General features: G+C 29.0%; 2 protein-coding genes across 8 annotated transcripts in view; one reads left to right on the top strand and one right to left on the bottom strand.

Annotated features, from left to right (window-relative positions):
• Positions 1-1,161: 1,161 nt before the first annotated feature.
• LOC142317427 (androgen-induced gene 1 protein-like) lies at positions 1,162-25,488 on the top strand. Of its 7 annotated transcripts, none has more exons than XM_075353987.1 (5): positions 1,162-1,896; positions 9,607-9,753; positions 12,782-12,999; positions 20,731-20,882; positions 25,211-25,485. In XM_075353987.1, the coding sequence occupies exons 1-5, from the start codon at positions 1,711-1,713 to the stop codon at positions 25,252-25,254; spliced, it is 747 nt and encodes a 248-aa protein (XP_075210102.1). In that variant the 5' UTR covers positions 1,162-1,710; the 3' UTR covers positions 25,255-25,485. The 7 variants fall into 7 exon arrangements, with proteins under 7 accessions (XP_075210102.1, XP_075210106.1, XP_075210103.1 ...); XM_075353991.1 differs by lacking the exon at positions 1,162-1,896 and adding an exon at positions 2,205-2,263 and having other exon boundaries at positions 25,211-25,486; XM_075353988.1 differs by lacking the exon at positions 1,162-1,896 and adding an exon at positions 2,268-2,393 and having other exon boundaries at positions 25,211-25,488.
• The window catches only part of LOC142317426 (salivary peroxidase/catechol oxidase-like), a 299,683-nt gene continuing 289,609 nt past the window's right edge, over positions 17,833-27,906 (bottom strand). The window contains exons 16-17 of the mRNA XM_075353986.1: positions 25,508-25,725; positions 17,833-18,249 (exon numbers count right to left, since the gene is read on the bottom strand). Coding sequence (XP_075210101.1) covers positions 18,195-18,249; positions 25,508-25,725 — 273 coding nt within the window. The 3' untranslated portion in view covers positions 17,833-18,194. The remainder of the gene's footprint in view (positions 18,250-25,507; positions 25,726-27,906) is intronic.

Raw genomic sequence — 27,906 nt, 5'->3', positions numbered from 1 at the left:
TGTTACTTCAAGAAGTCCAGAAAAGATAAAAAATAGATTTTTTCCCATCACACAATTATGTGGGTTTGTATAAGACCAAACAATATCAAAAAGTATCTTCGTTATCTAAGAGAGATTAAATTACATGAAAAAACTTACCCTTGACTAACATTTTTAGATCCAAGATGCATGAGTTCATATTCCTCTGCTTCCTCAATGAATTGTAACTGAAATTAAATGGTAATAATAATGGCCCATATCAGAAATCATTGTGTCAAATTTCATCCAAATTGGACCATCCGGTCTGGAGATATCAATCAAAAAATAGGCTATCATACTTATTTACATATCCAGAAATTTTCGGTGCTAAAATTGTACGTTTTTGTTAAGAGGGGGTATAGAAACATCAAGATTTGCAAAACTTTCAACATTTTAATTTGATTACAATACTTTTCCTGTTATAGTATATGGGTAACTATACAGAAAAATTTCTGATTTCCAATTTAAAGTTCTTTGTAGCTTTTATAGTTTACAAGATCCCAAAAATAGCAAGCTTCACATGAACACTCTGTAAATTGAAATAATTTTTCTGATAATTCCTTTCTATTTTATCACAGTAGTTTTTTGTTTTATTTAGAGTAGTGTGAACGTAATTGTGGATGGGTAGGTTAATGTTATAATACTCATATATTTGTGTAATGTATTTCTTTGTAACACAAATTTTATTGAAGAGGACCAGATGAAGACAGATGTGGTCTTCTTCAATAAAGAAGACCACAAAAATTCCCTAAATTAAAAATTTAGGGAATTTTTTTTATTAACAACCAACTATTGCAAATCTTTTTTCCAAAGTAATAAATAAAGTTGTATGATTTTATTAACAACTTTTAATTGTTTAATTGTATGTAATACTTTTTATTGCTTTGTAATATCTTTTTCAAATACTATCTTTTTTTTAATAAATAACATTGTCTTTGAAAAGAATTAAAAATTTTAATTTTAACTTTAACAATAACATTACAACAAAATATTGTAATTTCTATATTACATACTTATCTTTAATACATTACCATCTGTGTTTAACCAGTATGCACCACTATTGTTATTGACAATGAATGTTATAAATTTTAAATTCACTGAATGTAAAAATGATTCTTAAGATGCAAATACATGTCAGTGAAAAAGAAGGGTAGTGGTTTAACAGTTGTTATAATAAAACTACGTAATATGAATAAATTATTTGACCTAGACTATGTGGATAAGCTATTTGTGTTACCATGTCATTCATAAGTAGAACTGGTTCACAATTCATAAATGCTATTTATAGTTATTTTTAAAATAACTAATTAGATTATTAAATAATTTGCCGCTATAACATAATTCATTTTATTGTTTTGTTCTAATATATACATCTATACTTAAATCAGCAAAAAATATTATTTAACTTAAAGTTTTCTATATTTACATAAGTGGATATTTATATACCATATTACATTAAACTCTATATCAATTAGTTTTAGGATTCTTTGATTGTTATTATGATATGCAAGGGGAGAATATCAGTGATAGTATATAAACAAGATCAAAGTTCAAAGCCTGGAAGTGAATGAATATTTCCTTTAAAGTTAATAGTGTAAATTTTTAAAAGTGTAAATTACATTTGGTTTTAATTTCCAAATTATAACTCTTATTGTATTTTTAATTTGACTGTAGTACATCAATTTTTTTAAGATGAAGATTTTAATTAAGTTATGTCACTGGTTCATAATGTTATTTTATCTAGTTTTCATATACTATGGAATAAAGGTATTGTTCTTCTCTTCACTGCCCGATAATGTGATTGAAGATAAAGAAGTTACATCGTTAATGAAAATGGCCAAAACTAATTTTTTACTATACTTCAGTCTATGGGGTGTGGTAAGAAAATTTGATTTAATATTTATAAAAATAACGTTATAAATTTATTTAATATTAGTTATCGTGTGCTGTTCATTGATAATTTTAATGATTTCATAACTTATTGAACTTTTTACAATATTTATTGTAATATAAATCATTTCCTTATTTTAATCAATAAGCTTTTCTTTAACTTTTCTTAAATATTTTATTATAAGATCACGATTACTACCTGCACTAACAAATTAGGCACTGCTTTTTTGCATCGTTGTTCCTTGGCAGTAACATGATTATTACACGTGTATGCATTAGCGGTACCGATTATATTTTTTGTTCTGTATGGGAAGGGGTTTGTTAATTGTATCACTTTTACTACACAAAGTTTAAGGTTATGTTTTTCAGCTGTTCAGTCATACACGTGTTTAGACTAATTTTATGGTTTTATTTATGGTTTTTTTACATTTAACAGATCTTACTTCCATTTTATGATGTTTGACATTTTGTATACTGTTAGTTTAGTATGTCCTTTAATTTCATGTACTTTAAAATGTATTATTTTAGTTTTCGAAAGTTTTATGAAATACCGGTAACGAGAGTTTTTTTTTTGTTAAATAGTATGTGAAGAATTTTTGATTTCGTTTTCTTTTTTATGTATACTTATCTTTTATTTGATATAATGCTATTTGCAACATAAGATATTTCATACAAATTGTCCGGTCCATACATCATTAAAATAAATGTCCTTAATATTATTTGTTGATAACTTAATGCAACTCGTATCGACCGACGTTGATTCAATTTTTTTTTAGTTTAATTATTTTCAATATTTACTAATAAATTATAATGAATAAAACAGTACATTTACTTATTCAATAAATCTACGAACTATTGAGTGTAGAAAACTGCTAATATTTTTTAGGGAAAAAATTGGCTGTATAGAAATAAATATTAGGATTTAGAGTTTTTAAGTATTTAATATTAGTGAGTACTGTAAAATAGAAACAAATTAGCCGATAACAGTAAGATCTAAAAATTCTCGTAATATACGTTGGATTCATTTTGAATGCGGTATCGTTAAAAAATTTTATGTAATTAATTACTAAGAAAAAGGAAGTCGTAAAAAATTATATTTAGATGAAATTTTTATAATATATAATTAGTATAATATAACTTATTCAGATTTTTAAAATTTAGTCTTAGAAATCATTTATAACCTGTTTAAATCTGCATTTATAACCTGTTAGAATGCAGATACCAACATAAGGTCACCCCTGATTACCTGTATATATGAAATCAGCTTGCCAAGCTATCTTGAAGAGTGAAACAAACTAAAAAAAGTATACACTATATAGTGGAAGGGTTTTGTCAATATTACAAATAGATTTCTTAAGGGCTCCAGTGGTTACAAGATGAAAGGGTATACAACTCACTTCCAAGCACAGAATAAAAACAGCTTGATGATACTGACTATTGCCAAGTGCTTAAGAAGCTTTGCTTTTATAAAAACATCTGCTAATTTGAATAGTTTACTCTCTACCAATCATTTAAATTTATAGATCACATTTTATTGAAAATGTGCTTAAAAAGGAAACTTATTTTTGGTATTCAAATGATGCAAAATAATACAATGGCACTTAGGTGGAAGCATGAAAAAACATCTTTGCTACACTACTACTGTAATCTATTTAAAATTATAGCCAATCAACTATCAGAAATTCACTGGTATGTTCATCTAATTTTCTTTTATACAATTTGCCAGCTTCCGACAGAATGTCAGTGTCATTACCATTCACCTGGAAGGTTCTGGGTTCAAATCTCTGTAAGGTTTGGCATTTTTTTCACATGCTACAAAATTTATTTTTTATTATCCAGTTAAATAGTTATAAGGTAACAATTGTTTGTCATAGGCTTTTAGTTACCTATATGTGAAGGGGGGATAAGATAAGTCTCTCTCTTAACAGGGCAAGTGATAGAATATTTGGCCGTATAGGAAGGTTAATAAAACCTTCCATTCCAGAAAAGCAGACTGAGCTTAACATGATATGTCTTAAATTTTAATCTCTGTGTAAGATGGTGTAAAATTTTAGTTGAGAATTTTGACAAAGTGCATTATAAGAAACTGCCCTTGCATTGGAGGATTGACTGATTGCTTTACATTTAACTTGTATTAAACATGCTTTGGGGATGTAGGTAATACTTATAATTCTGAGGAAAGGTGAGGTTATTTCTTTAGGAACTGTGTACCTGTTTTCAAAAGTCTTTAATCTCTGGAAAAAAATAAGTTTTGTTGTGTAGCACTAATTTAAGCTGATCAGTGTAAAATTTCTTATCTCAGATACGCTCATTGAATTTATAAAATTGCTCTGATCTCTTGATTTTTTTATGTGATATAGAATAGATTTTTTTTTTTCTATCAATCATTTTCGTTTTGCTTGATCATGTGTTTTCTACTTTGGATTCTATGGCTGTGTTGGTTACCTCTTAATACATACTGAGGAGTCCAGTATATCTGTGGTGAAATCTAGTTATGGGGTGTTGGTTGTGGGCCTGGATGAATTTGGGCACTTGTTTTCCTGTCTGGTGACTTTATGATAAACATATGCTGAAATGCTTGTCAATATCAGGTTTTCTATCCATTATTATAAAATACATTTACATTTATAAAGCATAGCAATGATGTATGAAAACTAACAGGTCAATTTCAATTTTTCTTTTTATCAAGAACAAAACCAGATTTTTTAGAAAAGTTATTAACACTGCAGTAATTATATTCTAACAAACTCGAGTACTTTTTTTTATTATTGATTTGAGTTGACAATAATGACACCCATGGGATATTCATTACTTTACTAGAATAGTGTGACAGTTTGTATCAACATTCCATAGTGATCCGTTCTAACCATTAATGTTTCAGTTATTTTTAAGGTGGCTTTTTATCATATGGTTGTCTTATTATATTAAAAATACTAGTCATATACATTCAAATGACCTAAATCATCTGATTGTGAAGCAGAGAAATTTCTTGGGAGGAAAATGAAGAAGACTTGTGAGTGAAAAAAGTTGGTGATGACATCTGTTGTGTTAATAAATATGAAAATCTAGGTAAAGAAATAGTTAATGTGAATAGTGATTTTTTTGTATTGGAAAAGACAGATGCCAATACTTTGGCATTGCCATTTTGATGAACCTGTAGTAACAATAGCTTTAAATTTAAATAATTACACCGAATTTGCATGTGAAATAAGGGTGTCAATCTGTTATGTATGTGAGGAGTTTTAAAAAAAGAAAAACAGAATAATATGATGTTCCGGATGGTAGTTGCAGTTAGAGAGTACAGACAATTTTTGTAACCTTGAGTTAACACAGATTTTGATTTCTTATGCACTAAAAGCTAACTAAAAAGCTACAGATTATTTCAAAAATTGATGAGCAATTTGTAGTGTTTTAACGATACTTTTTATAATAAATTGTAACAAAATCTGTCAAATAAGCTGTTAATATATTTGTACTTTTGTTAACCAAAAATGAAGTTTTCATGGTTGTTCAATTTGAGGTCCTCATAAGAAAATATGCATGTCTGAGCATGTTGTAAAGTGAATTTGTATCAATTAGGAGCACATATTGAAACATAACTGCCGATAACTGGTTTGGGTCACTTTCTTTATTAAATGATTTCTTATTAGGAAAAATTAACATTTTTATTTTAACCCTTAACAATACATCAATCCAGATAAATCTCAGAATATTTCTGTTTTCTATTTTGTTCAAAACAAAAACAAAAGTTTTTTTTTATATTGTCGATGCTCTTTGGTAGTAGTATTGAAAATAGCCTGCTTTGAAGCAGCAGAAACTTTGTATCATGATAGCTTATATTGTTGGTGTAGAAATAATGTACATTCAAATTTTAAGCCTTATAAAGCAAACCACCTGATTTAAAAAAAGTCATAAAAATTCTGCTTTGATGAGGTTAACCTTTTACCTTTTACTGATTTTTTTTTTTTTTACCTATGTATTGAGTTGGTGACATTTCTGAATCTTCTATTGTATAGCTTGACTTTGATTGCTTGCCATTAAAGAAAAATTTCACTGATTGTGTTAAAACTTATATAATGTAGTTTAGCTTATTAACTTCACTACTTAAATTTCTGATCCATATCTTTAACCACGTATGAGCATGTGTCATTACACATGCCACACTTAATAAAAAGACAGAATATAAAAAAAATAAATTTATTTCACTAAAATTAAAAAGATACTTTGGAACTAAAAGTATTATACGATTTTCAAAAAGTCAAAATGTAATAAAAACAAACATTGATAAAAAGTCTATATGAATAGTATTTAAATTTTTTAAATAGTGTATTAACTTTTTTTAAAATTTTTAATGCAGATGTAAAAAAAAAATGTTGCAGCATTTGGATGATATCAGCAGCACTGTACTGCACTGTTAGTGATTCATTTATGTATACTTTAATTTTACCGAATGGTAATTGTAGGACTAATTTATTGTTATTTATTCTTGAATATTTAATTGTTCTCAAATATTTAATATTTGTTCTTATACATGTTACTATAAAAATAAAGTATAATAAAAAATAAGTTATTTTGGGTTTTTATTTATTATTATATTTACGTGGTTTTTGTGTTTCTTTATAAAAAGTGTAAAAAAAAACAAAATAACCTTAATGTAATTTTGAGCTGGGCAATATCGAGTTGCAGGCAGTCATACAAAAGAAAAAGCTTTTCAATCTCAATATGATCAAATGCAGTTTACAATTAAGTAAATTTTTATATGACTTATTTTTAAATTGGGTGTACTTTTATAGTTTCTATTTATATCTTCATTCATCTGCATATAAAATCTGTGCCGATAATATGAAACCAACTGTTATGTTCATTTATTTTTTAGTAATTTCTATTGTGCTTTCACAATATCTTTTGAACATTTGAGGAAATAATGTTATCCAACATATATATATATATATATATATATATATATGTAGGTAGAGAATAATGTTTGCAATATTTTAGCTTGCAATCATTTAATATTGGAAGGACAGGTAGAAGGGAAAAATTGTGTAGGCAGGCCAAGTTTGGAATATGTAAAACAAATTGTTAGGGATGTAGGATGTAGAGGGTATACTGAAATGAAACGACTAGCACTAGATAGGGAATCTTGGAGAGCTGCATCAAACCAGTCAAATGACTGAAGACAAAAAAAACCAATCATTTCTTAAAAAAACATTTACTTCAGATTTGTTGATGTTAGCTGTTGTATGTTAAATTCAGAAAATAATGCAAATATAGATTTTACAATTTGATAAGCAGTTAAAAATTGAAATGAACGTAACCCTTGTGGAGAGGAAATTTGGGGGAATGTTATGTATGAAAATGGACTAAAAAAACAATAAGGTAAGTATGTCATAAGGTATGTTTTGTGTTCATCCTGACTATATCTAAAATAACCATGAAATTCCTTTCTTGACTGAAAAATATATTTTCTTTTAGATCTTTTGTTTGCTGATATTATATCTACTTAACTGCAGTTACACTATTTTAATATTATTGTTTGTTTGCTAATTTTTTTTTTTGTTGCTTTTATCTAAAGTATTTTGTTCAGTTACTATAAATATTTAAATTCATTAATTTTTGTATTTATATTTAATAAATGAAATAAAACTAAAATAAATTTGATGAGAATGACTGTATATTAATAAAAATGAAATAGAATTGTAATTAATTCTGGACGCTATTAAAACTGATGGATTACAGTAGTGAATACATGATACTAGTGTGTGCAGTGACCTAGTTATGAATTATAATGAGACTGTTTTTTAAATATTTTATCTCTTACAACTAATGTAGTGTTAATTATTTATTATCCATATTAATTAATTAAAATAAAAATATTATGTGAAGATATCAAATATAATATAATTTACAATTCAGAAGGTGTTAATGAAAATTATTTTAACATATGAGCTTTTGTGGATAAAAAAGAGAACTGTCCCAGCATTTGCCTGGATGGTTCAAAGGAAAATGTGTAAAACCTTACTTGGAACAGCATCATAAAATACAATTAATTATAAAATAAAAAAATAATGTAATCAAAGTTTATATTAATTATTTAAAATATAAATACGTGAAATAATATTAAAGTAAGTACATAAGGATACTAAATACAAAAAAAATATAAATATATATATATATATATATATATATATATATATATATATATATAAATATATAATTTTTTTTTGTTTAACTGACCCACGCAACCAGAACCTGGACTCTTGGAGCCCAGATGAACCCTGGAGCCAATAAAGGGGGACTGCCAGATTCCTCTTCGTTTGCCATTTCCGTCTACTCTGAGGGCCCCCTGGATGTTTGGACTGTTTGTTATCCTCATGGTTGTTAGAATGATACTGATAATAATTAAAATATTTTTAGGCTTTATGGAAACTCAAAAAGAAAGTAAATTACAAAAGGTAGAATAATAGTAATAATGGTAACTAAAGTGCATACACCTTTTACGATGAAAAATTCATAACTTATTTCTTTTCCATGTTGGCAGAAATGTAATAATGATGTAAAAAGATTTATATTTTTTATTTAATGAAAATCTTTAATTTGCAACTTCACCCTCCTTGGGAGTGAAGAAATGATGAGTATTTTTAATATCTTAACCTTCAAGGGATCAAAGGCCTCATTCTGTGGCTTAAAACCACAAATATACCCTGCAAATTTGAAAGCAATTGTTCAGTTGGTTCTTGTGTAATACGATAACAAACAGACAAACTTTAAATATATATACATATTTCCAAATAACCGTGATCTGTTTGATCAATAGTATACCTGATGCATAAAAAAATTAGTCTTTAACCTACTAATATTTATTTAGGTAAATAAAACATACTTGTAGAGTTTTGGATTTGTGTTCCACCAGTTGTAGAACTCCAAGCGAAGCGGACCGTCACCTAGGTGTAGATATTGAACTGGTGGTTTATGATGATGAAAGTTGTTTTAAATATCCTCCAAACCAACGAATGCGAAACTCCGATCGGTTTAGTGAGACGCTTGGATTGTGTTGAACTGCATCGATAATAATTTCATCAATAACAAGGTCGTGTTGAACTGGTTGTTTGTAGATAGTATGAATACTAGGCAGTGAACCTGTTTCCCAAAGATTGCAAAAAGTCGCGCTAATTGTTTTGGGAACTGGAATCCTGCGATTCGGAAATCATATTTCATATTCTACTGTAGCATTACCCTTACACACCCAAAATGAATACAATGTCAGAGTATTTCTCAGTAGTAAATATGTACAGCATTACTTCAATGACAAACCGATCAATAACATTCAAACTAAAATTCAAAGAACACCTTCGCTAACGACAGCACATTTCACAGTACCCGATGCATTTAATCTACCTTACACAATGATTTAAACAGTATTGCATGTTGTTTATCAGCTGTTATTTTATTAAAAAATTTTTTCCCTAGTCGGACCTTTCATCAAAGAAAGTTCTCATATTTTATACATTAACACTAGATACCAACGGTTCTGAAATCTTTTTTTACGTATCGCTGAATAGTTCAATGATGACTACTGAACTATTAAATAGATAACATATCATTAGGATCTTTATCATAGAGGTGGAAAATTTTAATAAATAATTTATATTATTCATGTAATACTTTTTATACTAATGTACGTATAAATATTTTTAGGCGCTACAAGTAATATATTTTCTTCTAGTGTCTATCCTTGAAGTGGTTGACACTGTACCATTTTTGAAACAAATGACATCTTTGAGAAAGCAAGCGGATAATATACGTAAACATTTATTTGTGTCTCTGGTTTTTCCGATTACATTGGTAAGTTGAATTATAATTATTTAATACAAAGCAGTTCTAGATGTGTGTGTGTGTGCGCGCAGGCACGAGTCTTATGCATATGCAAAATATAACCCCTTAATATCTTAAATTCATATTTTCTATATATTATTTAAATTTTCCATAATCTTTAAATAATTTATTACCTTTGCCCACCTTTGGAAACTAAAACTCCTATCTCACCAATCCTCTCCTTCCTGGGGCCACTCATGGAGAGTGTTACGTCTGGTAAAGGGAAGTGTCACGACGTCGGGCACCGAAATGCGTGGTGCCCACTACCTCATTGTGCAGAGGTGACCCCCACGTGCTCGTGGGCTCTCTAAGCATTTAGCCGCGTCTACCCAAACCGCCCCAGCACCCTCCAACGTCTCATTTCCTGGCGGGACTCTTCACAAATACATAGCTTATTCATCACCTTCTTAACTGCTTTCTATTCTTTAACTCCTTTTAACATTACGCTTTTTGTGTCCTCTGGACGGGACATGTCTTCCAAGCCTAACATATTTAACATCTCCCTGCGTTCTTCATCAAAGCGCAAGCAAGAGAAATGCACGAGGACAGGAGTCAGGGCAGCGATCCGTGTGGTCCAGGTGGTATTTATACAGATACGCCCTGAAACTGCCAGGAACTGTGTTGAACTGTATCCCAGCGAGCCACAGGTCCTCCTACACCAACTCCTGATGTCGCTTATATGGTGATGGGTCTATCGACACTAATTGGCTCGGTCCCACTGTTCCTGCTAGTCCCCATTAATTCTTCTGTTATCTGGGATGTTATGCACTTTTTGTCTCTTAATGGCAGGGGCCTCTGCTCCCTGTCTCTTTTTCTGCAAAATAATCAAATCTATCGGAATTGCACCTGTCAGAACTTCAGCTGCATCCTTAGAGACTCTATATGTTCTGCTATGATTCGCAGCCTCATCTATGCATCTATGAACATCATCTATGAACGACTCTAGTTTTCCACGATATTTTGCAAATCTTGTTACATCAGCCCAAAGCTCTGCCCCGTACAGCATTGAAGCATACGCCACTCTCGCTAATAATCTCCTCCAACGTATAGTCGATCCACCAGTATTAGGTAGAAGGCCGGCTATTAATCCGCAGTCCTCTCGGCTTTGTTAGCTGCCTCTACTGCATGTGTGCTAAATCTTAACCTGGTATCTATTCATGTGCCGAGGTGCTTTATTGCCGGCCTTGACATTATTCTCCTATCCTCTAATGTTACTTTGAGGATTGGTCTCTTCTTGGTTGTGGAGATTGCTCCCACCTTTGTCTTATCTGGAGCTAGTGTAAGTCCGACCCCCGCCATACAATATTTTGTTATCGTCTATGCTTCTATTATTTTGTCAATAACCTCTCTTTTTATATTCGTCTTGATGACCTTGCCTTGGTTGTGACTATGACTATGATTATGATTGGACCCCCACTTATTTATGTGTCAAATTCAATGAATTTTTTTCATTTAAGACTCAAATAAAATGATGCAGTATATATATATATATATATAAAATTAAATGGCAGTATATGTATGTGGAGGAACATATTGTTATAGAAACTTTTCTGCATTCGAATATGTAATAGAAATAATTGTTTTACAATATACTAGAACTCATTTATAAACTAATATGCAAATATAAACATTGTAGTCAAATTTTGGTTAGTTACAAAATAAAATTTCAGGAATTAATCTTTTTCAATGTTATTTAGTAACACAAGGTACAAAATTAAACTTTTTTTGGTACAAGGAACAAAATATGTGAACCTTTCTTTTTCTGTTTAGCCTTCGTGAATTACTGTTCATATAATATCTAGTCCCAGTTAGACCATTCCTGAGATGTGTAGGTAGTTGAAACCCAACCACCAAAGAACACTGGTATCCACGATCTAGTATTCAAATTGTATAAAAGTAACTGTCTTTATTAGGATTGAACGCTGGAACTCTCAACTTCCAAATCAGCTGATTTGGGAAGATGTGCTCACCACTAGATCAACCCGGTGGAAAAAAATTTTTGAACCTAATAGAACTTTTCATGCTGAATTCAAATATGTAAATAGATTTTCTCCATCAATTACTGTTTTTTATGGTACTTAAGTAAACTTTGAAAGAAATGGAAGAATATACATTATATATGCAAGGCGTAATTCAATTTATTTAAAGTACATTAGTTGTTTTTCTTTTGTGTTTTGCATCTGGAATATATCTCTTTAATGTTCAAAAATAATCGGCGTACATTATTACACTCTGCTATTGCTGGTACCAGTTTTCTATAACTGAGATTTGCTGGTGTGAAGTATTCCCTGTGCTTGTCACTGAGATTACCCAGAAAGAAATCCAGGTTTGATTTCGAGAAATTAATTTTTTTTAGACATACTTCATACCTAATATATTTGTACGAATGTAGTAATTCACCTGCAATGTCATGGTAGTTGAGGGATTTATAATTTCCTAAAAAGGTTTGCACAACACTTTCAAATGACTTCCAGGTTGACTTCATCTGGGGTTAACAATTCTTCAAATTTTCCATCTCTAATCAAAGTTTTTGAATTTTGTTTTAGAACACATCTTGTGTTGTTTTTAATCATTCTTTTTCTGTGAGTAAGGTATATAAAGTATTGTTTATTTATCTGACAGGGTACAGCTTTTGGGATTTTTTCAGATATAGGAACACGTAACAAGTTTGTTAATGATTACAGAATGAAAATTTTAATATAAAGCAGATCACCATATATGAAGAATGGGGTTTCTGACGTTAAATTTTATAATATGTAATGATAACTTCATGAAAATAAAACATGATCAAAAATTTATCAAACTTTTTGTTTTGTATTTTGTTAAGGATTCAGAGTCATAGTTTTCATTTTGTATATAGAATCTCAACTTCATATTTTCTGTTAGTAAAATGAAACGGTTATTAATCATCAGTACAGTAAAAAACTAAATATATAATTTTTATTTTTGTATTTAATTTATAGCATCTTTCTATACTAAGTATTTTATTTTTTTTTAGTGTGCTGGAGTCACATTTTGGATAGTCTATGCGTACGATAGAGAACAAATTTATCCCTCAGGGTTGGATAAAATCATTCAGCCATGGATAAATCATTCTATTCATACAATACCCCCAGTACTGGTATTTATACATATGTTTCTTGCAGACCTTACTGGTATTAGTACACCGCTGTGTTTAAAACTACTTTTATGTTTTAATGTATTATACAGTACCTGGTATGTGAAACGTATTTGTTTTTTTAATTTATTATTTATTATAAGATAATCCATTATTAAGTTCATTTAATTATATTATTAATAATAAAGAGATTCTTACTGATGGATGTTGCGTGAGATATAAATCTAAAGTATTTGCTGATGATCTTAAGATTATGTGGCCGGCCGTAATAGATTTTCTGATTATCTGTCTCTGGAAAGAATTTATGAAATTCATACTTGGTCTGTTGCTAAAAAAATACTAGTTAATTTGAGCAAAACAGTAAATATATCATACACTGGAAAAACCTTGATTACAAAACATTATATACATTAAGTCAACACTCCATCTAACATAATGTATCTATTTATAATCACAAGATTGTTTTTTATTTTAAGGTTCGTTTTAATAAATTCAACTCTAGAATAATTTCCAAATTTTGAAGGAATCTTGGATTTCTTCTACGGGTTAGTTGCCATTTTCATCATACAAATATAATCTTGCATTTATGTAAAATTATAGATAAAGCCTATCTTGAATATTGTGCCTCAGTTTGGAGTTGTGATGGTCGAGTTTTAAAGCTTATGAATCTTTTATTACTTGTGTCTAAGGATGTATTCATTCAAGTGGAAATTTTTAAGCCATGTGTATGATTCGAGACTCCTTTCCCTTTAAGCTTCATTAATTAATCAGTTAACAGAAGTGGAAATCAGTCACGGTTGGTTTCAGCATGATTACAAAACGCACACAGCTAACAGGTCAATGACTTTAATATGAAACGTCTTTGGTGAAAAAATCATTTCGAAAGGTTTGTATCCTGCATGATCCAGTCTGATTTCTTCAGATTACTTTCTATGGGGAACTGTGAAACAAGCAGTGTGTCACAACAGACCATGCACGATTGATGAACTTAAACAGCATTAACGGCATATGTACAAAATATTTCAGTACATCAGCTGGTTAAAATGTTTGGAAACAAATTGAAATGTATGCAGTGTTGTATTGATATTGGTGGAGGTCATTTTCAATATCTTTTATAAACTATTCCAGTTATTGTAATATCAATTTCTGTAAAATAATGAAATAAGAGTAGAAAGTAATAATTAAGAAAGTTTCATCATAACACTTCCATAATTCCAATGCACAGCAACTTTCTGAACTTATAGCTTGTTTTTACTCTAAGATTGATTAATGATTCTATTTCTGGTTATATTTATATTAATAAAGTAATTCAATAAAACCACGCTAGAACTATTGTTGACAATGGTTAATTGTATCATCTTGTGTTTCCTGTGGCTTACTCGTTACTCGTTTTGCATTTGTTTATAACATATTTTTCTTTATTAGTTGTAATTTTGTTATTAATTTTTATTTATATATTTTTTAAGCTTCATTTTGTTCATTTAATATTACCTTGGAAGTTAGGTTAGATTTGTTGTAATTGTTATATTAGACTTTAGCTTGCTGTACTGATATTTTAGGTTTATATTATATAGATTTATATTTATGACAAGTCTCCTACCAATTTATCCCTGTTATTTTGTTAATATCTTTGTTTCTGATTTATAAGTATTTAAGTTGGAAAAACAGAAAAATCGCATTAGTAATAAAATGAGGAAAACAGCCTGTAGTAACTTGTTTATTCTTCAGAATTATATCCAATAACAAACTATAAACAGTTAGCACTTTCAATGCTGCCAAAAAAATTAAAATTTTACTGGTCGACTAATTTTATTTTTCTATTTCTTCAATAAAGGAATACTTAAATTTAAACAAAAACCCATTTTTATTGTTGTTTTTAATTTTCTCGTTGTTTTTAATTTTCTCTTAATATTTTATTGTAATGGACTATGATGGTTGTCTGTAGTCACTGGTATTCGCAACTTAGCCGATGACTGATGGCAACTACCGCAGTCCATATTAACCCCCATTTCTTCACAATGTTTGCGAACACAACAGCAAATAAACAATTTTTCAATGTTGTTATGTCTAACTGGAGATTATAAATTGATGTTTTTTGTATAAATGTAGATTATATATTAATTTTAGCTACGAGTTGTTCAATGTGCCAAGGCTTTGGCCTGAAATTGCTCTATTTATTTAGATTTTTTTTGACGACTTCTTTTTAGATAAAATTATTGATTTTTCTATTACATACACGAAATAAATAAACATGTTTGTATTTGAATCTAGAATTAGCAACAGTTAACATTGAAAATTTTGGTACATTTTTCATTTATTTAGTTTTTTTTAATAAATACTTAAGTTATACTTAAAAAATTTTACTCTACATATTTAAAAAATTGTTATTTTACACTTAATGAGTTTTCTTTAGATTGTTGTTTTTTTACAAAGTTTTTTTTTACTTTAAAGTCCCTACTTGGTTTATGTCGTCCTAGATTCTTGTTTAAATCCTTCTATATCTTATATAATACTACATTATTAAAACTTTTTTTATAAAAGAGTAAACCAGTTTTTAGCAGGAAAGTGTTTGAAAAAATCCTTTCCCTTCCCAATGTAAATAATATGTTGGTTGCTTTATTTAAATATATTATAATTATTATAACAATAAATTAGAATTAGATCACTGATAACTGAACCAACTCACAACTGATTTCGCTACACGCTTAAAGTCTAAACCTTAATAAAAAATAATATTGGTTTTCTCCAGGGGCAAATTATTATTAACTTAGAAAATAGTTTTGATTTTAAAATATCTAAATACACATCTTCATTCATAAACCCATCGATTATGTGTTTAGGCTTAAAAGTAAAAAGAGAGTTTTTTATAGTCGCCTTTTAATTCAGGGACTGAAAATGTTTCAGATTTTCATGAGTTATTTAATTAAGTAAAAAAAAATTATTTTATTCTTGGAGTAAAATTTTGAGGTACTGGATCTATGGTGACCATATCACTCCTCCACCTTTACTATAACCAAGTGGCATTAATAAACCCATATTCAAAATACATAGTAAAAATTTGTTAACTCTACCTGATGGAATCAAGCAACAATAACTGATAAAAAGAACAAAATTAGGCTTATTCAATCTCTTATTGTTAGGTTCCATCCCTGATTGAAATCGGAGATCATTTAATTTAAGTCTAGAAATAACAAAAAAGAAAAAAAGTATTTTTCTTCCATCCCTCTACAGGGGTTTGAATAAGATCATATAACATCAGAAAGTAATTTTAGATATGTAAAGGGCCCATTTTATACTTCATAAAATGTAAAATATAAATATTAAAAATAAAAAATATTTTATATAGACCTCATAGGTCTGTTCCTCTAAGGTCTGTTCCGTTAGTTATCTAAGACATTTTCTGGTGTTAATTGAAACCCAACCACCATGGATTGTATCCACAGTCTAGTATTCAAATCCATATAAAAGCAACTGCTTTTACAAAGACTCCAACCTTAGAATTTCAAAAATCAGTTGATTTTGATTGTAACTCTGGCAGGTTACAACAATGTAGTGGAGATACAACACATTATTCCAGAATTTTTCAATGTTATAGTTGTGTTTATTGGCTAGAGGGGGCCATGAAATGTTAACATTTCAAATGGGTCAAAAAAATTTGACCCGTTTGGTATACTTCCTCTTCTACAAGGCTCGGCTGTTAAATTTTGCACACTAGCGTGCTACACAGTCACAAAAGGTACTACTGAGTTGGGCATGACAGCACATGATAGCTAGAATCCCTCTCTGCAAACTTGCGAAAATGCGTTGAAATCCGTTTACCGGTTTGTTTTCAATAGCAGTTAGAGTCGAGTATGCCGTCAACATAGTTAAAACAGCATGCAGTGATCAAATTTTTAACAGCAGAAAATGTGAATCCTATGTATATTTTTCATTGTTTAAAAGCAGTTTCTGGTAATGAAACTGTTAAAAGAAGTACTGTGAATAGGTGGCTGTTGAAATTTCACGAATGTGAAGCTGGTAAAGCGATAATTGAGGATGCACCTTGCAGTGGACAACCAGTTTCTGACTGACGGGAAACATTGAACGGAGGTGGTCCATTTCCTTCAAAATTACTGGCGAATCATGCAGCAACCTATTGCTATTCAGTTTGGCATATCTAATCAACAAATAGGCCATATTATCGAGCAATAGGGTTGCTGTAAAATCTGTGCACGATGGGTACCGTGCAACTCTGTCATGCCTTTCCACAAGCTGAAGTTTGAGCCTATTCTGCACCCGCCATATTCGCCGGATTTGGCTCCATATGACTTCCACTTCTTCCCTCATCACAAGAGGGATCTCAGAGATAATCATTACACCACCAACAATGAGGTGAAGGAAGCTGTGGCCGCTTGGATCCGAGAAAGTCCACCAAAATTTACAAATGACAGAATGCAAAAACACGTCATACGTGGGGAGAAGTGTATCAGCGTAAACGTGGATTATATTGAAAGATAAATACTGCATTTTGTAGCTAAGGTATTGTACTTTTACTCATTTTTATTTCATTCAAATATCTCTTTACATTCCTGTGCTACGAATATACGTGCAACATTTATCAGCCAAGCCTTGTAATTGACCTGATTAGTATAATTTCCTTTGTTAACTGTATAGAGTAACTATACAGCCAGAAAAATAAACATATGAAAAAGTTCACATATAAATGACATAAGTATAACTACATATACATTTCTGATTAAATGCTTTGAAAGAAATTTCTATAACTCTGGTGTTTGCAGTTTGAAAAACAAAATTTAATGCTGAAAAATAAACATAATAAAAGGAAAAAATTAAATAATAAAATGTCTCAACTTTTTTTTAACATTTTATTTTTATTATTTTTTTGTTATTTTTTAAAACTTTTATTACAAAATGTATTAATTTGAGCAATATTAAAAAAAAAAAGTTATATTGATTTATAGTAAATAAAAAAAAATTGTAAATAAAATTACTGGTGTAATGATATTAATTTTTATTTTATCCAGTAACTTTTTCTTTGTTAAGAAACTGATTTAGTATTTTCTTCAGTTAGCATAAAAAAAAAATATTCAATGGCACAACTTTTTTTCTTACATTATGTACGATGTCACAATTAATTCTTTCTTACCTTTACAAACTGCCTTTCTTTTTTTTAAATCTTTCTTCTTTGGTGACTTGTAGGCAGATTTGTTTGTTTACAAATAAATAAGCACTTTTAGAATTCCATCATTAATTTATATCTTAATTACTTATAATATAGTATAATTTTCTTCTGTCAACCCCAACTCTTATATGGCACTTTATTATTTTTATGAAATGATGTTTGTGGTCTGAAATTAATAGAATGATTAGGCAATACATTTACTATTTTTGTATGTAAAATTAATAAGCAGATTTTTTATTCTGATTGAACATAACAAGATCATGTCAATATAAGATAAATTACATGATAAAAAATAAGCGTGCTTAATTTTCATGTTAAATTTTATATACAAACACATTAAATAATTTTAAGGCAAAAAGATTAAATATAAAAAATACTACAAAATAATTCACAATTAAGAAGCCATTTTGGCTGAATATTATGTAAATGTTGAATGTGATGCAGATAATTTTTTTTAAAAATTAGTATTATTTAAAAATTCATTAACAGAATAATATTGTTAATGTGAAAGAAAATCTCTTAATTGTATTTTAAATAGAACAGTGGGAATATTTTTCAAATGATAGCAATTTATTAAAAACGACAATGGTAGCATAATAAAGGCCTTTTCTGTAAGCCGGAGTATTGTGTTGAGTTACACGAAAATGGTTCTGTTGTCCGGTTTGGAAGAGGTTGATATTATTTTTAAGAATAAGTGACCATTCTTTTTTGGAAAGATTGTACATTCAGAAATATAAACAAAAGGATAAGTTAACTTATTTAATTTCTTAAATATAAATCTACACGATCCATACTTATAGACAGACACCAGATCTGACAGTCCATTCTTGTATCTTGAAAACTCATTGTCTTTTTTAGGGAACCTCAAGAGATGAAAATGTTTTATATGAAAATATATGTTGGCATAATAAACATGAAATCAATTTGATACTTGCCAATCAATAAAAGACCAAGAAGTTTTGCTTTGTGGGCAATAAATATTGCCCACAATATGGTTTGGTCTACCCGGTATTACGAGTGTGTTTACCGCTGAACTATACGCTATAAATAAGGCTTTAAACATCATTAACCCTAAATATAGAAAAATTCTTATTTGCAGTGACTCGTGTAGTGCTCTCCAAGCCTTAAAAAACTTTTATTCCAAACATCCTATCGTCATTGAAATCTACAACGCAATCGCCGAGTTGAATAATCGCAACACAGAATTAAGTTTTTGCTGGGTCCCTAGCCACGTAGGGATTCCAGGTAATTAACATGCAGATTCTGCTGCCAAAGAAGCATGTAACCAGCCTCCTATCACCACCCGAGTTGCTACTTCTGATTTCATTATCTATGTAAAACAATTACTAAGAGCAAGGTGGCAAGGTGACTGGACGGCTACCGTTGATAATAAACACCGTCAGATTAAAGATTCTGTGTTACCATGGGACTCCTCATACAGAAAACCCCGGCGTGAGGAAGTAGTTCTCTGTCGATTGCGGATAGGACACACGAGGGTCACACACGAGTACCTGTTTACAAGAGGACAAGCACCTCTATGCGCACGATGCAACTGCCGCGTGACTGTGCGCCACATACTCGTGGACTGCATATGTTATGCGGCATTGCGTCGTAAATTTAAACTACCCAGAAACATCCGTGGTATCTTGTGTAATGATAAAGAGGTTTTAAACCGGATGTTTCTCTATTTGCATAGTATAGGGTTAATACAAAAAATTTAATTACTCTAGTCCTATGTATTTTTGTTATCCGAGTAACGAGCCTTTTACACTCCCTATTGGAGTTTTTTTTTTTATATATATATATATATATTCATATTTTTTTTGCTTTTTTTTAATGTTTTTTAAATTCGTCTGTGATATTAGTTGTAAGATTTTTGTGATATTAGTTGTAAGTTTTATCTCCTTTTTTAGTTTTAAGTTTTATTTATTTTTAATATGATAGCTTTTAACGTAGTTTTAAGTTACATGTTAGTGTTTTTGTTATCCGAGAATGGACCTTTTACACCCATTCCGAATTTTGTTTCCTGTGATAGTAGTTTTAAGTTTTAATTACTTTTATTTATTTATTTATTTTCCGGACGATAATAACGTCCAACCGTTTTTCACCCTAAAAAAAAAAAAAAAAAAAAATAAATATTATTGTGATCATTAATTGGAATTCTACCTGTGCAATCTGCAATGTTACATTGCAAGTTATACGGTTACAGTCTATTCAGAGAATAATTTTTTGAACTTCTGTCATATAATTTTTAATCCCTTTCAAATGATTATCTTCAGTTATAGATACAGTTGTGTCATCTACAAAAAGGGTTACAAAGGAATACCTCAAAACTTTTATGCTAGCCATTAAGCAATAAAAAAAGCAAGGGACCAAGAACACTTCCCTGAGTCAGTTGTGTTCTTCATCTTGGAGTGAGAATCTAAATTTTATATAGGTATTCTTATCAAAAGATAAAATTTCAACTACTTGTTTACGATTAGTAAGTTAAGACTTTAACCATTTACAACCAGCTTCTCTGTTACCAGCTACTAAGTTTTGTCATCATTCAAAATTGTGGAAGTAAATATAATATTTTTATTTTTATTTACTAATATTGAATTTTTTTCCTTTGTTAAACTTATTTATTTAAACAATCATTTTACAGCTTTATATGGTCAGGTCTAGTATATGGAAACTGGATTTACTTAATATGTCAAGCAATGGGAGCTAAAAAATTAGCTATAGTTCTTTCAGTTTGTAATCTAAGTACAGGAATTTATTTTGCTATTGGAAGACTTCTTCCCAGTTATATAAAAAGTAAGTGAACAAAGATTTTATCTCTTATTTGTGTCTGTAAATGATGAATAATACTCCTTGATCTATGAGTTTAGAAGAGAAGTGTTATGACGTTTTAATGAATTGTATGACTGTTTATTGTTAAATTGTATAATTCTGTTCATATCGTAGATTGTAATTATTTGAAATAACTGATAATATTGTAAGTAATTTATTTATTTTCTCATTTTATTGTAATAACATTTTTAATAAAATATTATTGAGTTCTGTTTTGTTTTACTAGATGAGTATCAAAAGAATGTAATTTACGGTTTCTTTTTTTAGTTTGCTTTGTGAAAGGTAGTCTGTTAATATTTGTTTACTTCCTATTTCTAAAATTTTATTTATTACATAATATTGTCTCAGTATTCTCTTCATTTTACTCTCTTTTTAACAAATTCTTTATAAATTTTAAATAAAAGCTTATTTGAAACAAATTTTTTTTATTACTTTTATTTAAACAAATAAATATAATAATTTGAATTACTACTTACAATATTTAGTTAAAAATATTGGAAGTGTAATTCAAATTGTTATATTTATTTGTATAAATAAAAGTAATAAAAAAATTTCTTTCAAAAATAAGCTTTTATTTAAAATTTATAAAGAATGTACATAAAAAGAAGAAAATGTCATTTAAATTTAATAGAAACAAGATGTTAAATTACTTTCTAAACATTATTCATCTGCAATTTAATTTCACAAATAATAAAAGCGCGATGACAGAGACGAAAACTAAGTTAAGTATGATAAAAACAAGGTATTTTGTATTAGTCATTAATAAATGAACAATATTTTATTCTGGTCGGTTACATAATATTAATCAAATCAGGAAAGAAAGATATGCTACTGTATTAATATTTTCTGAGATGAATCTGGAAAACCATGATAAAACCTTGACCAGAATAGCATAAAAAAAATACAATTAATTATAAAATGAAAAATAGGAGTAATTAAAAAGGATATATAATAATTATTTAAAATATAAACAATAAAGTAAATAACGAAGATACTAAATGTAAAAAATAACTACAAATTCACTCACAATTGAGGAGACATTAATGGAAATTATTTAAGCATGTATTTTATGTACACATAGAATGGGATGCAGAAAATTAAGGGTTTTTAAAAAAGATTCATATAGATTAATTCCTGATCTCTGCGATGGAGTTATAGCTGAGATTCAAATAGAAAATTCCATTTCCAGATTCCACGAACAAGTTTCAAGCTTAAATGGCAATATCATCAAGCAAAAAAAAAAAATATTGATTATAAAAAATTTGTTAAATTATATTTTAAACAAATTACCGAGATTTTTTATTCCAGGCAGGATCAAAGTTAAGATTTCGGAAAACTATTTCAGATTTCTAAAGAACTGTTTTGACTGGTGTGGAAGAGTTGTAGGTACTAGAAGCTACCACAAGTATGCTCCTGTATCAGAAGCCATTATAAGATTACTTTACATCAGACTCCAAGAACTATGAAGACCATCCTGTGTCAAGTATCATACCACTTTCACTTTTAAGGAAAAAACTCTATTGCTTGTGTATATGACGATTAATGGCGGATAGGAAAAGTGGTAGATATTAGCCTCGAAAATGATGATGTGCAGGTTTATTTTTTCCACCTAGCTGGACCATGTACATGATTATAAAAGTCTCAACACGACAAAGTGTGGGTACTGATCTGCAAAGTCCTGAGAAAGTTGACATCACTTGAACTAACTAAAGTGACGGACCGTTTTCACACAATTTCAAGAGAATTATCAGAAGAGATATCACAAATGTTGGTTAACCACACTAAGTAATAAACTTTCACTGCTACAAAAACAGGTTATTTCAGTGAAGAATAATTAAAATTTTGTTACAATTTATTTATTTATTTTTGATAGTGTTTACAAAAAAGAAAAAAGAAAAATGAATTCTTGAAAAAAGATGTAGGCTACTCATTGAAATCTCAGTTTGAATAATTTTTACAATCATTTTTGAATCAAAATTGTATTAGGTTACTTTCTTTCTTTTTCCTGTTTAGCCTCCGGTAACTACCGTTCAGAGGATGTGAAGTGTAGTCTTGTACATTCTTAGTTCGACCATTCCTGAGATGTGTGGTTAATTGAAACCCAACAACCAAAGAACACCAGTATTCACGATCTCGTATTCAAATCCGTGTAAAAATAACTGACTTTACTAGGAGTTGAAAGCTGTAACTCTCGACTTCCAAATCAGCTGATTTGGGAAGATGCGTTCACCACTAGACCAACCCAGTGGGTCTGTAGGTTATTGGTATTGGTTAAGTTATCGTTAAATTACGACCTATCATTAATAATTAAAAATGAACTGAAAATGTCAGCTTCAACAATGTAGCGGCTAAATATAAAAAATGTAAAGGGAAAGAAGATAAGAAACCTCCCTAGGAGCTCTTATTTAGTGGGTCAAAATGGTACCACTTTAACAGGTTTTTCATGATTTTTGAGAGGTTAAAACATTTTTATTAAAGAAATTTTCTTATTTGCCATAAACATCTTCAAAAACATGGCAAGTTATGCAAATCTGAAATTTTTATCACCAGCCCCATTTGTTATTTGAAGCCAAAATTTTCATTTTTTAAAAAAATTAGTTTTCAAAAATCTATAAAAATTTATGAGTAAGTATATCACCATTAATATTATTTACAGTAAAATTACCAACATATACCACCGCGTATAAAAAAAAAAATAATGTGTATGTATCAAACTGTGTATACCATCCCTGCCTCTCGAAAAGAATTACCAAAAGTGAGATTTCACCGTTTTTCATGTTCAACTTCAACTTTACTGGTAATTTTCTCATAGATAGAAAAGAGACAATTACATAAACCACTGGACAGATCTTTTATCTTGAGAAAATTAAAATAAATTGCTTTTTGTTTCATCCTTCCAGGACCAATAGTTTTTTAGTTAAAATTTTTTCTGTAAACCTTTACAATCACAAAAATGTGTGTGGACCGTAACAAAAATGGCCACCACAGATTAATTGCTCAAATAAGAGCTTCAATTTATTTGAATCAATCAAGCAACCAGCTTATATTTTTTGTCAGAAATGTATGAGGTGGAATAAAGAAGTAATGAGAATCTTTTTAATTCTTTGCAATACATTTTTTCAACTGAGTTTCTTTTTCCCACGCGATGGCAGCACTGTCTATTGTATATCAATATTTTTAGCCACATAAGTAGTATAATTCAATTTTGGGAGTAATTAGGATGTATTTTGTTATAAGTGGAGATTTATTTTTTGTAAATGATGGAATAAAAAGTTTGCATTAAAAGTGGAATAAAATAAAGTGAAGTAGTGAAGCTGCTTACTGCCAACTTTACATACTGCCAGATGAACTTTTCACTACAACTTACAAAGAAAAACTTTTATAACTTTTCTTAACAAAGAAAACAAACAAAATTTCAGATGAAGTTTACCCGAACGAAAGGGATTGGATACTTCTATGGAGTAGTTGATAGTTTGGCTCCTAATCTTCAACTTATCTGGCTTCAGGAGTCCTATCGACACATATAGGGATGTCAGGCTTAACAGAAGCTCATAATCAACAAAAACAAGGTCCTGTACCCCTCATAGTCACTACAAAAATGAAATAAATTGGTCAAAAATGTGCGTAAAAAAAGTAAAAGATTATACTGTAAGTGAAAGGAAATGTAATGTAATGAATGCTACATTTATTATTTTATAACATCTTTCTACATTCTGCAAAAGATTATATAAAGGTTTTCCAAGTTGAACTTTTAATGTGACATAATTGGAGTTGGAATTTCTAATAATATATAGGCAAAAAGGTAAGGATTATAAAACCGTGAATGAAATAAGTAATGTATAAGAAGCGTAGATGAATATATTCTAACAGTTTAATATTTATAGCTAAATAATATCACATACATGAACGGTGTTAAAATAAAAGGAATTTGTTAATACAATATTGAAATTAATAAAAAATAAAATTATCTCAGCTACACTTGTTTGTTCATATGTTTTCTAAATTAACTATATCGCTTTAAATAATACCATAAAAAAAATTAGATATATGTTTTAATATTTGCTCATTTTTTACTGTAAGAGGTATGTGCATAATACAAACATTCCATTTTTTCCAGATGTACAATAACGTAGTTTAATTGTTTTTAAACAGTACACAATGCAGTCATTGTTTGCCCACATTCATATTAAGACAATTGTGTGGATCAACTCGCATAAGAAAAAGATGAATTATAATTTATTTATGGTTTAAAAATTTGTTGAAACTTAATTTTATTTTTTTGTTTTTTTCAGGTATAAACAAACACAAAGAAAATAACACCAGAAAAGTAAAATGAATATGAAAGAATTGCACACACCTTTTGAAATTTTTTAATTTTGTAAAATGTTTTTTAACGATTTATTTTAGTGTCTTATACATGTAGTATTATGTAACGTATAGCCATCTTAAACGAAGATAATTTTTTCTAATCATTTTTTTTCTGTTTTTGATTACTTTGTCATTTTTATCATTTAAAAAAGTCGTGTCACATTGCTTTGAAATTTGTATTATTTTATAATAAAATATAAAATAAAAAAATAATCTTTTACCTGTTTTTTATCGTTTCACTGTTTAAGAAAACATGTTTTGTATTGTTTGAATCCACTAACTCTTGAATAACTTTATCTAATTCGGGTACAATTATCGGTTTTCCATCTTTAGTGTTTAATAAACCAAAATTTACCGGATGAAATTCTTCATTATCTTCTTGTAGTAGTTCCTCACTATTTATTACTACAGAGTCCAAATCTTCATTAATAAATGGCTCCTTTAAAGAAATTTTTAATAAAAATAATTTTGAGAAACATAACATAAAAATGAAGTAAATTTACTTCATAAACTATGACCTTAAAAAATCAATGGAAACAAATGGAAATAGTATTTATGAAATAAATAACTGAGCTATATATACACAAATTCATGCAAAGTAGACCGATGTGTGTAGCACGTATTACACAAATCCTTTACTCAGAAAATGTAAAAACACATTGGCTGCAAGTTATGTATGTCATGTATGAGCATTTATAGTGAGGTGCCTGTTTTCCCTTCAATTTCCCTTCTGTGCAGTACAGGTCCTAAGTAATTAGTAAAAGAACATACTTTTCTTAAAATGTCAACATTTTTTTAAAACTGTCACTTCTCTTCTACATCTTATATAGGATTGGTATAGTTGGAGCGTAAACAAGATAGACATTTGTCAAATGTCTATCTTTAACCAAAGAGTTAAAAAGGATCAAAAACTAAATGTATTTCAAGTAATTAACAAGATTACATAAGTTTACATTGTATTGTTTAATTTAGGTGGGAATGTAAAGCACTTTTCTCCTCTCCAAATAAAAAGTAATAGAAAATACATTAAAATTGAAATGAATTAAATTGAATTGGGGATCCAATCAAATGAGATTTTTTTATTCCTTAACTACAATACTTCTTGAAAAAAAAAAGTTCATATCTTTAAGAATAATTAGATGATTTATGGCCAAGTTAATACTTTAAAGATGATTTTAAATCAGCAGACAAATTTTATTCGTAATGAAAAACATCTGCTATATTTAGGGTCACAAGATCAATATCAAATTCAAAACTATATGACAATGCAGAACACTTTATTACTATTCTGTATAAATTAACTTGCCCCAGACTTTTAATAACATGTGTTAACAAAACCATTGGTAATATATAGTTTATGTTTGTACTTTTTTGTTAATTAATTTAGTAATATTTATTGAGGTACCATGGTGATGACCTTTCTTCTTGGTAAAATTGCCTGGAAGGTCCAATATGATCTTCATATCAAGAAGTTAAGATAAAGCAGATGGTGTAATTTCCAGTACAGTTTCACAGTAGTAGTTTTTCAATGAAAACATTTTATTTTTAAAGAATTATTTACCATTATGTCTGATGGACAGCTGTGAATATCAAAAGAAGGTTGTCGTTATTTCTTTTTGGTGAAAATGTGGTTTTTGCCTTCTATAATCTAAGGTGGGTTGCATGCTTTCCCTGCATACTTGCTTATTTTGAATCTGGGTTAAAACAGAACACCCGTGTTTCATTGCAGGTAAAATACCATAGATGTAAAGGTTAAACATTTTTTGTTTTATCCTTTTTGAATTTTTGGACAAGTTATATGACAATGACTGTTCTTTCTTTGGGTTTAAGCTATATAAGATAAAAATCTATCTAGCACTCATTTTTCTGAATTTAAAATGATCTCTTATTATTTTTTGTTACTTATATTTCAAATTTTTCAATAATTCCTCTTATAGTAATTCACTGTAACTGAATTTTAGTTGATTTTTTTTTTATATATAGTTGATATATTTTTTTTATAATAAGTACTTCAATCGGTTTGTCTCTCAGTTCACCGAGGTTCTTGGCCTAAAACCATTTGGTTTTTTTTTCTGATTTTTATCCTAATCTAGCTTGAATGACTTGCAACAACATTCATATCCTGTGAATTGGGAGAAACAGTGATTATCAAGTTGATCTTTAAATATAGGTTTGAATGAATACTTAAAAATATTTACTTTTAATTTTGATTTTTTTGGTTCTGTCTTTAATTTTATTATCCGAGAAGGGAGCCTTTTGCACAACCCATCGGAATTAGTTTTATATAGTTTCTTTATTAGATTATTTTAACTTTCATATTTTAAAGACTTTGTGTGCGGTATTAGTTTTGAGTTTAATTTTTCTTGACTCTTGTTTTATTATGATTAATTTTAAATTTACAGCTTATAAGTTTTATTATTTTGGAGTTATTTTACCCTTTTATTAATAAAATTCCAGGTGATGATAATGCCCAGGCGTTTTTGCCCACAGAAAAAAAAAATATTTTAATAAATATTTTATTTCCAAAAATTAGGGAATAATTATTACAGGATTCCTCTTACTCATGACATCGAATACAACTGACACGTTGAACTGAGTATGAATTATGAGAAAAAAGAGC

Source organism: Lycorma delicatula, chromosome 1, assembly GCF_047948215.1.
Source record: "Lycorma delicatula isolate Av1 chromosome 1, ASM4794821v1, whole genome shotgun sequence".
Lineage (NCBI taxonomy): Eukaryota > Metazoa > Arthropoda > Insecta > Hemiptera > Fulgoridae > Lycorma > Lycorma delicatula.
Note: the sequence above shows the minus strand (reverse complement) of the source record. Positions and strands in the feature narration are given on the sequence as shown.

Excerpts from the sequence above, each read along its gene's own strand:
- LOC142317427 (XM_075353987.1), top strand. The coding sequence starts at position 1,711 with ATGAAGATTTTAATTAAGTTATGTCACTGGTTCATAATGTTATTTTAT. Across the intron at positions 9,754-12,781 it reads TGGTTTTTCCGATTACATTG|TGTGCTGGAGTCACATTTTG; the intron begins GTAAGTTGAATT and ends ATTTTTTTTTAG. Across the intron at positions 13,000-20,730 it reads AATGTATTATACAGTACCTG|CTTTATATGGTCAGGTCTAG; the intron begins GTATGTGAAACG and ends ATCATTTTACAG.